We start from the raw sequence: 13,459 nt of genomic DNA, 5'->3' as shown, positions 1-13,459 counted from the left end.
TTTACGTTTGTTCAAATACCACAATTGATTCATAGATGATTCACCATATTTCGAGAATCTTTTAGTTTTAGCGACGTTTGAAGTTTCAATTATCAATAAAACAAAGAAACTATCAACACTTAGTCAATGCAAAAGTATTTTATTTTTAAGAAATGCACTTCATAGTTCGATAAAAGTATGACAGGAAAGAAAGGTGAACTATTTAGCAAGTCAAGTCTGGTTTTTAACAATGAAGTAAATAAATAAATAAATAAACAAATAAATAAATAAATAAATAAATAAATAAATAAATAAATAAATAAATAAATAAATAAATAAATAAATAAATAAATTAAACGCAATCAGTAAATGAGACAAACACATGTAGCAAAAAAAGCAATATATCACATTTATATAGTCTATCAAACTTAGTCCTGGAAACTTATAATTGGGAAATACTAAATGAAAATGTACTTATATGAAACTATATGGATTATGACAAAAAAACATTAATCAATATATACTCTGAACGTACCATAAAACTTCTAAAAAATTACTAAAATCTTACTTAAACTTTACCGAAAATATTCATTTTTAAGTCATAGACAACTTATATTAAGGTAGCAAAAGCAGACGACAATACTTGGCCAGTACTAGTTGCTACTCAAGAAATGGACTTGAGTGGGATGTGATTCGAATACCAGTTTCAGTATTTTCACTATCGAGCTTAACTTGGTTTGATAACTTAAAAATGTTTGAAGAAAATTATAAAATTATTACATAAAGAATTACATGTAATCACGTCGATACAGTTCAGTAAATATTACACACACATAGACAGGCTCAGTTCATCAATTACCCCAGTGAAGTTAAGTCCGCGGTTCGCGTCCGCGCTGCCAACATGGAGGGCGCAGTGGACTCGACTGATGCCACTTCCGTTTATTATCATGGTATTCTTGATCCCGTTTACCTGACCAGAGAGATTGCCATTGTGATACGTTAATACAACGTCCTTCTCGTTGGTGAGCGCTGGCTGGTGAACGGCTAATGTACTTTCGCCCAAATCAGTTCTCACTGTAAAATACACATATCGGCTGTCTTCCGTAAGCAGAATGGACGGGGTGATTCCACAGTCGCTGTTCGATACGATCGCCTGGGTATGCGTGAGGCTTTCGTGATCGGAATAATATTTCACGTGAATGGTAAGACTCGCCATGCCGACATTCGTGTAACGCGGAATTATAAGTTGACTTCCCTGATCGGCTTTAAAAAAAGCCTTGCCGTCCATTACTTCAACATTTTCACTTAAAATATAGTTGGCAAGGTTGGACTGGTCTTTGATACCGCTCTCGAAAGTAAGGAAGAGGTCAGGCTCGCACTTCTGCTGTACAACCACTCGCCGGGTACAGTCACAGTCCCTTTGCACATACTGGAGACCTATTGGACATCCTCTCTGGATCCAGCCCCATCCCTCGATCCATTCTTCATATACGTCTAATTCGGCGGCAACTGGCCTTTTATTGTAACAAGGACTTGGTGTGGTGGTCATTTTCATTGTATCTTCGTAGTATTCGTTGAAACATTTATCATAGCACTCGTGGTCGCTATCAGTCGAATCACAGTTGCCAGTAATGATATTAAAGTAATAACCGATCGGGCAGCACAACGGTACGGAGTCACCATTCTTGCATTCCCAGTAACCGCGACAGTTCCCTACCCCCAGGCGTCTAATATAGTTAGGCTGTCCATAACAAATGTCTTGCGTGGCCCCGCAGGTCGAATTGGACGGCGGAACGCATGTCAGGAGATTTTGATTCCACTCCGTTCCGAAAGCGCAAGGTTGAACCGTGCCATGGACGACGCCCTGTGCGTCTTCAGCGCAGTGTACGTATTTGGTACAGTCATTCAAGAACCCCGTCAGGCCAACGCCGTTCTTCAGGGGACAACCGTCGCAAAGCCCCGAAAAAGTGGGGGCTGTCTGTGTTCTGTAGACAATTCCAAACAACAGAACGGCTATTGCCAGACCTTGATGCATCATTGTAACTGAAAAACGAATGGTCATTTTAATATAATCATACAATTTTAAGTGTCAAAAATAGAATAAAACTAAATATTTTAAAACAGCTATCGTCCATAATATATGCCCAATAATCAACTGTATCAAAATATACAATTATGTTCGATAAGTTTACAAAAGAAAGTATTACTTATTGACTGTAATATCGCTATAAAACTTCCTTACCTTTTCGAATTTTTATCAACTCTGTTTTTAATTTTCTGTTGTGCGCTTATTGAGGTTGATTTGAGAAGGAACTGACATTGTTCTTTATATACACGAAGGATAACCCCAAGCGAGGTGCGGAGCCGAATGTTACGTCAAACGTAACATTTATATAGGCGTATTCTATATCGCGTTGACGACAGCAGATTTAACCATGCGTTTCAATACAGATATACTCCGTTCCCTTCTTTCAATTATAGGTTACATTCAAATACTGTGGCTGTTAAATTTCATTCATTAAAAGGGCGGTTCAAACTGCCTGGTAGACGCGTTCTTGTGGCTTGTGTTCTTGTGCATTTAATGAATGGACCAATTGCAAAATGGCAAGGTGCGTGCGCGAGGCCATGATATTCAAAACACAACAACAACTAAACAAAAATGTTTAATAGCTGGGACACATAACCAATTCCTACTCCAAGTTTATAGTAATTGTTCTGTTTCAGTGAAGTATATTTATTGCAGTGCAATTTTGCACGTGTTTGAGTGAATCATGGTAACATTCCATAAAAAAATATCAACAATAGCAACAACAACAACGTGGCAGAGACCATAAAGCTGATAAATCAAAGACGGCGTTTAAGATTGCTACCTGTAAATTGCCAATTCAATAAAATGTTTTGTTTGAAGATATCAACTTTTCTTGAATACGAACAAGGATAAGCATTTATAAAGGCACCAGCTTAAAGACGAATATAACGAAAATCTTCTATAATTAACAATAATATCTAAAACCTGTGGAAAATATGTTGTAAGAAATTTTCAAATATCACAAAGTCCTTACATAAGAATTATGTCGACAGTTCAGACAGTCTTGTGGAATAAGGCAGACTGTAGCGGGAGAGTTGTGCCGCCGCAGGCCGGACGTGTATCTGGCCCCAATTTCTTAAAATATCTTAATTCCCTTATAACAGGACCAAGCTCAATATTTTGGGTGGGTATAATTTGTGTAATATTGATATTCTGAAGGCTTTTTGGACTTTAAAAGAAAATTATCGTTATGTTAATCATGATTATTATTTTTTTCTGTAGGAGATTTCAAGATTAAGTATGACATTTCACTTAATGAAATAAGCTTCTTAACACAGTTACGCTTAAGAGATTTCTAGAAATCGGGACAAGGTGTAAATCTCCGTCCGCTCTCGGTACTTCTACGACCGTGACGCCGTCGTACCCCCACACTGTTAGATTCTAGGACGTGCATCTGGTGTCAATCTCCGTCCGCTCTCGGCACTTCAACGACCGTGACGCCGTCGTGCCCCCACACTGTTAGATTCTTGGACGTGCATCTGGTGTCAATCTCCGTCCGCTCTCGGCACTTCTACGACCGTGACGCCGTCGTGCCCCCACACTGTTAGATACCTGGACGTGCATCTGGTGTCAATCTCCGTCCTCTCTTGGCACTTCAACGACCGTGACGCCGTCGTGCCCCCACACTGTTAGATTCTTGGACGTGCATCTGGTGTCAATCTCCGTCCTCTATCGGCACTTCAACGACCGTGACACCGTCGTGCCCTCACACTGTTAGATACCTGGACGTGAATCTGGTGTCAATCTCCGTCCGCTCTTGGTACTTCCACGACCGTGACGCCGTCGTGTCCACAAACTGTTAGATATCTGTAATATGTTATAATGAATGCTTTTTGTTACCATGATTAATATGTGTTATTATGAATGCTATTTATTATCGTGAATGCTATGTGCTATCATGAATGTTATGTGTCATCCATCGTGAGTGCTATGTGTTATCATGAATGCTATGTGTTATCATGAATGTCATTTGTTTCCATAAATGCTATTTATTATAATGAATGTTATTTGTAACCACGAATGCTGTGTGTTATAATGAATGCTATTTGTTACCATGAATAGCATTTGTTACCATGAATGCTATGTGTTATCATGAATGCCATTTGATATCTTGAATGCTATTTGTTTTCATGAATGTTATTTGTTAACATGAATGCTATTTGTTGACATGAATGCTTTCTGTTTTCATGAATGCTATTTGTTATAATGAATGTTATTTGTTACCATGAATGTTATGTGTTATAATGAATGCTATGTTATCAAGAATGATATGTGTTATCACGAATGATATGTGTTATCAATAATATTATTTTTTATCATGAATGATATTTGTTATTACGGATGCTATGTGTTATCTCGAATGATATATGTTATCATAAAGGCTATTTGTTATCCTGAATGTTATTTGTTATCATGAATGCTATGTTATCATAAAGGCTATTTGTTATCCTGAATGTTATTTGTTATCATGAATGCTATGTTATCATAAAGGCTATTTGTTGTCATGAATGATATTTGTTATTATAGATGCTGTGTGTTATCTCGAATGATATATGTTATCATAAAGGCTATTTGTTATCCTGAATGTTATTTGTTATCATGAAGGTTTTTGGTTTTCATGAATGCTATGTTATCATGAAGGTTATTGGTTTTCATGAATGCTATGTTATCATGAAAGTTATTGGTTATCATGATTGCTATGTTATCATTAAGGTTATTTGTTATCATGATTGCTATGCTATAAAGAAGGTTATTTTTATCATGATTGCTATGTTATCATTAAGGTTATTTGTTATCATGATTGCTATGCTATCATGAAGGTTATTTTTTATCCTGATTGCTATGTTATCATGAAGGTTATTGGTTATCATGATTGCTATGCTATCATAAGGGTTATTTTTTATCATGATTGCTATGTTATCATGAAGGTTATTTGTTGTCATGATTGCTATGCTATCATGAAGGTTATTTTTTATCATGAATGCTATGTTATCCTGAAGGTTATTTGTTATCATGATTGCTATGCTATCATGAAGGTTATTTTTTATCATGAATGCTATGCTATCATGAAGGTTATTTGTTATCATGATTGCTATGTTCCCTATGACCGAGATAGGCTCCGTAACGTCCTTTCACTAACAATTGGCCGAGTACAAACCCCAGTCCGTCACTTCTGCCACGTGCATCAAGGTGTGTGCAAACTAGAGCCACAAAGATGCGGACACGTACGTCGGTACGTCTAGTATCACTGCTTAGTAAATGTAAAGCTACAGTTACACCAAAGCCAGACGGGGCGGTCCGGGATGGTCCTGGGTGAAATTTAGTCCACGGTCCTCCGGTGGTCGCATTACATCGAACCAGCCCGGTCCCAACACGGCGAGATATAATAATGGATGAATACGGAGCCAACACGGAATCACCTGGTAACACCTCGGCAGCGCCACGGACCGTTCCGGAATGACCACGACCATCCCGGGACAACACTAAGTCAACACGAATGACATCCTTGACCATCCCGGATCAACTATGGATTGTACCGGACCCAAAACGGGGAAGTCCGTGCACAACACGACATGTCGGATCGTTTATAATCAACACTGTGCCACTACGGACCTTTCTGGAGACGACACGGTCGCTACACGGACCTTCCCGTAAGCCTTAAGTATTTTCAATAAAGTGATACATATATTTTGTGGTAATGTCATAACATTGTTTTACTGTTTTTGAAGAGAAAACACATGTTATAAATATATCACACGTGTTTTAGCTCGACTATTTGAAGAATAAGGTGGGCTATACTCTTTGCTCTGGTGTCGGCGTCCGGTTAAAGTTTTAGGGCAAGTTGTGATTTTCACTTATACGTCCAATACCCTTCATTCAATTGACTTAATACTTCACACAGTTGTTCAGTGCCATCACATAATGAGGTAAGATAACTCCATATCATATTTCATACAAAAAATGGCCCCTGATGGACTATGGAACTTAGGTTAAAATTTTAGGGCAGGTTGGGATATTTATTGATAACTTCTATACCATTCATTCAATTGACTTAATACTTCACACAATTGTTCAGGACCATCACATAATGAGGTTACATAGCTCCATATTATTCTTAATACAAGTTATGGCCCCTAATTGACTTAGGTTAAAGTTTTTGGGCAAGTTAAAGTTTTAGGGCAAGTTGGGATTTTAATAAAAAATATTCTATACCTTCATTCAATGCACTTAATACTTCGCAGAATTATTGACGACCATCTTACAACAAGGAACATAACTCATGTTAGCCCTAAATAGAAATTACTACCCTTGAATGTTATTTTTATTTTTAACTCTTCTTTTAATTTCCTTTGAAAGGCACATTTTTATATTCCTAACCACATTTTCATCAAGGGAAGACAAGTTATTTGAATGACCTGTGTCATTGTTCGGGCGGGCTGGTGTTAGGGCAGCGTCAAAGTCACCTTATAAATGTATCGAATAATTTTAGCTAGGTTTGACATAAAGAAACCAGACTTGGTATATGCAAAGAGTTTATGGAGACCTTTTATGGGAATGCGTTTGAGGCCCTTATGATCAAGGTCAATGTTACTATTAATAGAAAAAGGGTTGGTTATGAATAACTTTAGTAAGGTTCTTCATATTGGTACCAAATTTGGTATAAAGGAAGAGTTTATTGAGACCTTTCTTGAGATTGTGTTTTTGTCCCCGAGAGTTATGGTCTAGGTCAAGGTCAAAATAGAAATATGGTAAGTACTGAATAACTCAAGTAAGTGTTGACATAGTGTGACCAAACTTGGTATATAGGACAATTTTATGCAGAGCTATAGTGGATGCTTTTTGGCCTCCTAGGGTCGAGGTCACTGTTCTTAAAAATAGATTACTGTTACAGTTAAGGCTGACATACTGTGACCAAACTTGATATATGTAGGAAGAGTTTATAGCGCGGACACGAGTATGTGTACTCTGGCATTTGAATATCTCGTGTGACCTTGATCTTTGAGTTATGGACCCTGGTCAAGGTCACTGCTCATCGTCTCAATGAGGACAACATTTGCACCAAGTAATATGGTAATCCATCAATGCATAGGTAAGTAATAGCACGGACACGAAATGTTACAGCCAGACGGACAGACATACTGACAAAGTGTTTCTATAATCCCCTCCCCACTCCATGGCGGGGGATTTAAGATTTGATATTTATGAAATAGTGTACTTCCAGTTTTGCCATTGTTGTGTTTTACCATTATGTCAATATGTTAAGTTAAAGTTGTGACAATATCTTACAGTCATCATTTATGACTTTACAGATTCGTAACATTATTTAATAACCTCATCATAATGATAACTTATCTAATTATGTACAAAACATGATCCTAAAATCAGAGACATTTGTCAGTATTATCAACTCCGAGCGCTGATGTTGACATAATGCTTTGTAGATATCACTATGCTTTTTGCTAAGTTTAATTCCCATTAATGTTTAAATAAATTTCTTATATGTACATATATATTCATCAATGTTCTGTTTTTCAACATCTCACTTAAACAGTTACAAAATATTAATTTACAAGAAATACTTGTATTTATATCACTATGTCAATTTGCCATGTCACCCTTCTTTACTACCTGTTATGCTTAAAACTGCACTCTCACAGATTTACCATTTTTACAACTTTTTTATTGTTTGTCTTGGAAAGTGCAAATTTTGTGTAAATATCCAAAACAAATGATTTAAGATTACTGACAAAAGATCAAATCACAGATTTTTATATTTACATTTGAAAATAAATGTCTTATGGCTTAAGCTTTACTAACAGTTTAAGAAAATTGCATAAAACATCAATTTTTGAACTTAAGCATAAAAATCTGCAATCTTTTTTTGTCAACAGTCTTATAAAACTGGTTTCAATGGATGTTCGCAAAATATGGCTCGTTCCAAGTCAAAAAAGTAAAAAAGGTGGCAAACGTTCAATCTGTGAGAATGCAGCTTAAACTTTAATGAATATATCAATCAATGTCTCATTTATAGGCAATGGTTCTCCATTTATAAACATTAGAAATCATAATGCTTAAAAAAGTATGCCTGTTTCAACTTCTCAACTTACCCTGCTTTTTTGGCATGACCCTTAACCATTCCATTGTGTGTTGTTGTTTTTTATTTTCGTGATTAATGGCTTTTCAAACGTTAAAAAATAATGGCCTTTTGGCTATCAACCATATCAGCAATGCCTATACTAATAATATAAAACTCCAGACATATCATTTATAGTTTTGGGTCTGACAACTTTCAACTTTTAAGTTAATAATTCATTTAACAAATACACCTTTTTTCAACCCAATTCATTCCAACATAACAACTGAAACTGAGTCTTTTTAAGACCCCCCCCCATGTAAAAGATTTTCATCACCCTATAAATAGTTTCATTCAAATACTGTGCATTTGCATACTAGGTACATATTACTAGGTTTTCATGTATTTTCATTTATATTATTTTGTTTCATACCTGTTCTATTTCATTGCTTATGTCTTCTTGTATTGACATTCAACAATGTGAATATTTCAGTGAAATAATGGCAGCATGTATGTTTAGTATTGTATAAATTGTCTGTGTGCATTCTTATTCCATGTATTGGTCATAATGTATATATTATTTCTATTGTTTATTACATTTAAGTACAACTCTACCATTCCCAGCATACATACTAACTCTGTATATTTTTGTTATCATGCTTGTCAGTCTTTGCTGTATACAAAATGTATATAAAATGTCATATTGCTCATGTTCTTTCTTGTTTGTACATATGTTTACATTTCAGTAATACTCAATGCAGTATTTATTCTTATATTTAAATGTCATATTTTAAAGAAGTGAGAAGTTCTACAGGCGAAATATCATTACACATTTCCACAAAACTTTGTACAAATGCTTCACTTTTCATGTATTAAAACATATTCCTCACTTTATTTCATTGTAACCTGTAATTTTCAGCACTTTCTTCATAAATACTTTGTGTCATTATATTTCACATTAAGTGATCAACTCCTAGTCATACCACTATCAACCTGCATCACATTCTGCTCATCATATGCTTATATATTATGCCTTAAAAGTGCATAATGCATGTTGATTACAAAATGTTTATTACCTATAAGTGTCATTATATGCAAAACTTGTTTCCTTTGGACAACTTAAAACTTTCTTTACCTAAACTTTACCTTCCTGTTGTATCATTGTATTCCTATTGTGTCATTGCCTTTCTTTTGTTTTAAAATGTGCATACTTCTATTACATGTGACTTGAGTGTTGACAAAAATATTAATTTCTATTTCAGAACCGTATACTTTCTTTTCAATATCTTAAAAATACTTCTTGTAATATCTTCTCTTTCGATTTAAACAATTCTGTCATTTCGGCTATTACCAATACCAACAATGCAAATACTGATAGTGTATTATGTATGTTCTGTACATTATGTTCTTAAGTATGTTCGAAAGCTTAAAATATGATTATTTTTTATCTCTGTTTTCTAAGTCATTACTCTGTGTCCACATACTTTCCACATACTGTGTCCAAAACAGCTTTCTTGTTCCATCCTGCATGCCTATAAATCATCTACGCCACAGAACAAGGAAAATGACATAAATAATGATGATCACACTTCTTTCTTTCAGCTGAAGGATTAAACCAACTTCTATTAGTTTATGTTAAATGTATTTTTTTTAATTGTGTTAAAATCTGTTACATAAGCAAACAGTTTTATGTGTTGTTGTTTTTTCAGTTAGAAACAATGGCTTTGTAACACTTATACCGGTCAACTTGTTTCGCGGATTATTAGAAAAAAGTAAACATTGTTTTAAGCAGATGTCCTTAATTAGTTTTTTGGATAAACCTTTGGTGCTTCTCTTGTTTAAAGTCAACATTTCACCAAAGTACAAATTCTCAACTTTACGAACTTTGCCCAGAATTTACCAAATCATGTTGGCATATTTAACATTTCAACTATCATATCAGCCACTCCAAATGAAAACCACAACTGTGGCCATGTTGTATTTTATAAATAAGTGTATATTGATACAGTTCATGAATAAAGTTATTTAATACAATTATTTTTTTGTCATAGATGTACCATCAGTTGTACAATTATTATTGTGTTACGTTTAAATTTCATTTCAAAACAACCGCCCAATTCTGTCATCTTTTAAGTAACTTCATTTCACTGACATCTACAATCAATGTTAGCCCTTACTTTATTTACTTCGTTCTGACCCTACATATTGACTTGCATAACCAATAGTTGGCCGGCGCTAACATCCAATTGCTGCATTTTGTAGCAACTTTTGTACTTGTGACGTTAATTAGTCTGTCACGCCGATGTCAGCGTAGGCGTGAAAACACAACAAATTGAGGAGCATGGGTCGTCTGCAAGCGGATTCGAAAATTACATCAACTTTTTTGTGCACAGTTTCAAATTGGAAATAAAGATTGATAAATACACGTGAAAAACGTATTTGGGACCGAATATTTAGTTCGAAAAATCTATTTATTCGAAATAGTAAAGTTCGGTTAAAACATTAATTTTTACATTGAATAAAGAAGGAAAAAACATCGGGACCGAAAAAAAGTATGAAATACCGATTAATTCGGTTTATCGGTGTTCGAAATAGCGGTGTTCTACTGTAGTAATGGTTTTATGTCTTCCGGTTTTGTTTTGCTCAATCTATTTATATGATTTATAAATTGAATATATAATAAATGTTTATTATAATAACAGTGCTTTCCTGTAACGCGTATCGCATTACAATAAAAGGTGAGAAAGAATGGCGATGCACGAACTCGTATTCAAGAGGAAGTCAGTTCTGACACGTGCCCGTATACAAGAATACGTACCCGTACACAAGAATACGTGCCCGTGCACAAGAATACGTACCCGTACACAAGAATACGTACCCGTACACCAGAATACGTACCCGTACACAAGAATACGTACCCGTACACAAGAATACGTGCCCGTACACAAGAACACGTACCCGTGTACAAGAACATATTTTTCATTATTGTACGTTTATTCAAATACCAAAATTGATTAATAGATGGTTCACGATTATGTCGATAATATTTAAGTGTAAGTTACGTTTGCGGTTTCAATTATCAATAAAACAAAGAAAATATCAACACATAATAAATGAATAAGTAGTTCATTTTTCAGAAATTTATTTTATTGGTCATTAAATCTATGACAAGAAAGAAAATTGAATTTATCAAGCCATGTCTAGTTAAACCTTTTAACAATGAGGTAAATAAATAAATAAATAAATATATGAATTAAACATGCAATTAAATGAGACAAACACATGTAGCAAAACAAGCAATAAATCACATTTATAGTCTATAAAACTGTCCTTTGTAACTTATAATTGGGAAATACATATCGGAAAGGGAATATATGGATTATGACAAAATCATTAATCACAATCTTTTTTTGAACATACGATAAATCTAAGATCCTACATAAACCTTACTTAAACGCTACCGAAAATATTCATTTTTGAAGTCATATACATGGCACAAAACATGGCTCATATCTACAGAAAGGACACAAGTACTTGTTGCCACTCAGAAAATAGACATGAGTGTGATGTGATTCGAATGCCAGTTTCAGTACACGTACAAAAAAAAGAAGAAAAAGTATGATATAAATAGAAATAATATCACATGTAATCACGTCGACACAGTTCAGTGAATATTACACACACATAGACAGGCTCAGCTCATCAATGACCCCAGTGAAGTTAAGTCCACGGTTCGCGTCCGCGCTGCCAACATGGAGGGCACAGTGGACCCGACTGATGCCACTTCCATTTATTATCATGGTATTCTTGATCCCGTTGACCTGACCAGAGAGGATGCCATTGTGATACGTTAATACAACGTCCTTCTCATTTGTGAATGCCGGCTGGTGAACGGCCAATGTCCTTTCGCCCAAATCAGTTCCCACTGTGAAATACACATATTTGCTGTCTTCAGTAAGCAGAATGGACGGGGTGATTCCACAGTCGCTGTTCGATACGATCGCCTGGGTCTGCGTTAGGCTTTCGTGATCGGAATAGTATTTCACGTGAATGGTAAGACTCGCCATGCCGACATTCGTGTAACGCGGAATTATAAGTTGACTTCCCTGATCGGCTTTAAAAAAGGCCTTGCCGTCCATTACTTCAACATTTTCACTTAAAATATAGTTGGAAAGGTGGGACTGGTCTTTGATACCGCTCTCGAAAGAAAGGAAGAGGTCAAGCTCGCACTTCTGCTGTACAACCACTCGCAGTGTACACTCGCAGTCCCTTTGCACATACAGGAGACCTTTCGGACACCCTCTCTGGATCCAGCCCCATCCCTCGATCCACTCCTCATATACGTCAAGTTTGGCGGCCACTGGCCTCTTATTGTAACAAGGACTTGGTGTGGTGGTCATTTCCACTGTGTAGTATTCGTTGAAACAGTTATCATAACATTCGTGGTCGCTATCAGTGGTATCACAGTTGCCAGTCATGCTATTGAAGTAATAACCGATCGGGCAGCACAACGGTACGGAGTCACCATTTTTGCATTCCCAGTAACCGCGACAGTTCCCCACCCCCGGGCGTCTATAATCGTTAGGCTGTCCGTAACAGATGTCTTGCGTGGCGCCGCAGGTCGAGTTGGACGGCGAAACGCATGTCAGGAGGTCTTGATTCCACTCCGTTCCGAAGGCGCATGGTTGAACCGTGCCGTGGACGACGCCCTGTTTGTCTTCATAGCAGTGTACGTATTTGGTACAGTCATTCAAGAACCCCGTCAGGCCAACGCCGTTCTTCAGGGGACATCCGTCGCAAAGCCCCGAAAAAGTGGGGGCCGTCTGTGTTCTGTAGACAATTCCAAACAACAGAACGGCTATTTCCAGACCTTGATGCACCATTGCTACTGAAAAATGAAGGGTAATAAATTTAAGTGTCAAAAGTCGAATGAAACTATATATTTAAAAACAGCTATCGTCCGAAATATATGCTCAATAATTGACAGTATAAAAATAAACAATTGTATTCGATAATCGTGCAAAGTATTACTGATTGACTGTAATACGACTATAAAACTTCCTTACCTGTTTGAATGTTTATTTATTCTGTTTTTAATGTTCTGTTGTGCGCTTATTCAGTTCGATTTGAGAATGAACTGTCACAGTTCTTTATATACACGAAGGATAACCCCAAGCGAGGTGCGGAGCCACAAGTTACGTCAAACGTAACAAATACGTATATAGGCGTTTTCTAGACATCGTTTATGACAACAGATTTAACCATGCGTTTCAAAACAGTAATACACCGTTCCCTTCTATAAAATATAGATTACATTC

General features: G+C 36.2%; 2 protein-coding genes across 3 annotated transcripts; both read right to left on the bottom strand.

Annotated features, from left to right (window-relative positions):
* Positions 1–419: 419 nt before the first annotated feature.
* LOC128206960 (protein PIF-like) lies at positions 420–2,264 on the bottom strand. The gene is made up of 2 exons (XM_052909716.1): positions 2,222–2,264; positions 420–2,022 (listed from the first exon to the last, which is right to left on the bottom strand). Exon 2 carries the CDS (start codon positions 2,015–2,017, stop codon positions 803–805), a length of 1,215 nt encoding a protein of 404 aa, XP_052765676.1. The 5' UTR covers positions 2,018–2,022; positions 2,222–2,264; the 3' UTR covers positions 420–802.
* Positions 2,265–11,266: 9,002 nt separating this feature from the next.
* Positions 11,267–13,316, bottom strand: LOC128206381 (protein PIF-like). 2 transcript variants are annotated; one of them, XM_052908780.1, is made up of 2 exons: positions 13,208–13,316; positions 11,267–13,029 (listed from the first exon to the last, which is right to left on the bottom strand). In XM_052908780.1, exon 2 carries the CDS (start codon positions 13,022–13,024, stop codon positions 11,816–11,818), a length of 1,209 nt encoding a protein of 402 aa, XP_052764740.1. In that variant the 5' UTR covers positions 13,025–13,029; positions 13,208–13,316; the 3' UTR covers positions 11,267–11,815. The 2 variants fall into 2 exon arrangements, with proteins under 2 accessions (XP_052764740.1, XP_052764741.1); XM_052908781.1 differs by having other exon boundaries at positions 11,267–13,026; positions 13,208–13,251.
* Positions 13,317–13,459: the final 143 nt, after the last annotated feature.

Source organism: Mya arenaria, chromosome 10 (genome assembly GCF_026914265.1).
Source record: "Mya arenaria isolate MELC-2E11 chromosome 10, ASM2691426v1".
NCBI lineage: Eukaryota > Metazoa > Mollusca > Bivalvia > Myida > Myidae > Mya > Mya arenaria.
Note: the sequence above shows the minus strand (reverse complement) of the source record. Positions and strands in the feature narration are given on the sequence as shown.

What these genes read in the sequence shown, in the direction of transcription:
- LOC128206960 (XM_052909716.1), bottom strand. Translation starts at nt 2,017, where the DNA reads ATGATGCATCAAGGTCTGGCAATAGCCGTTCTGTTGTTTGGAATTGTC.
- LOC128206381 (XM_052908780.1), bottom strand. Translation starts at nt 13,024, where the DNA reads ATGGTGCATCAAGGTCTGGAAATAGCCGTTCTGTTGTTTGGAATTGTC.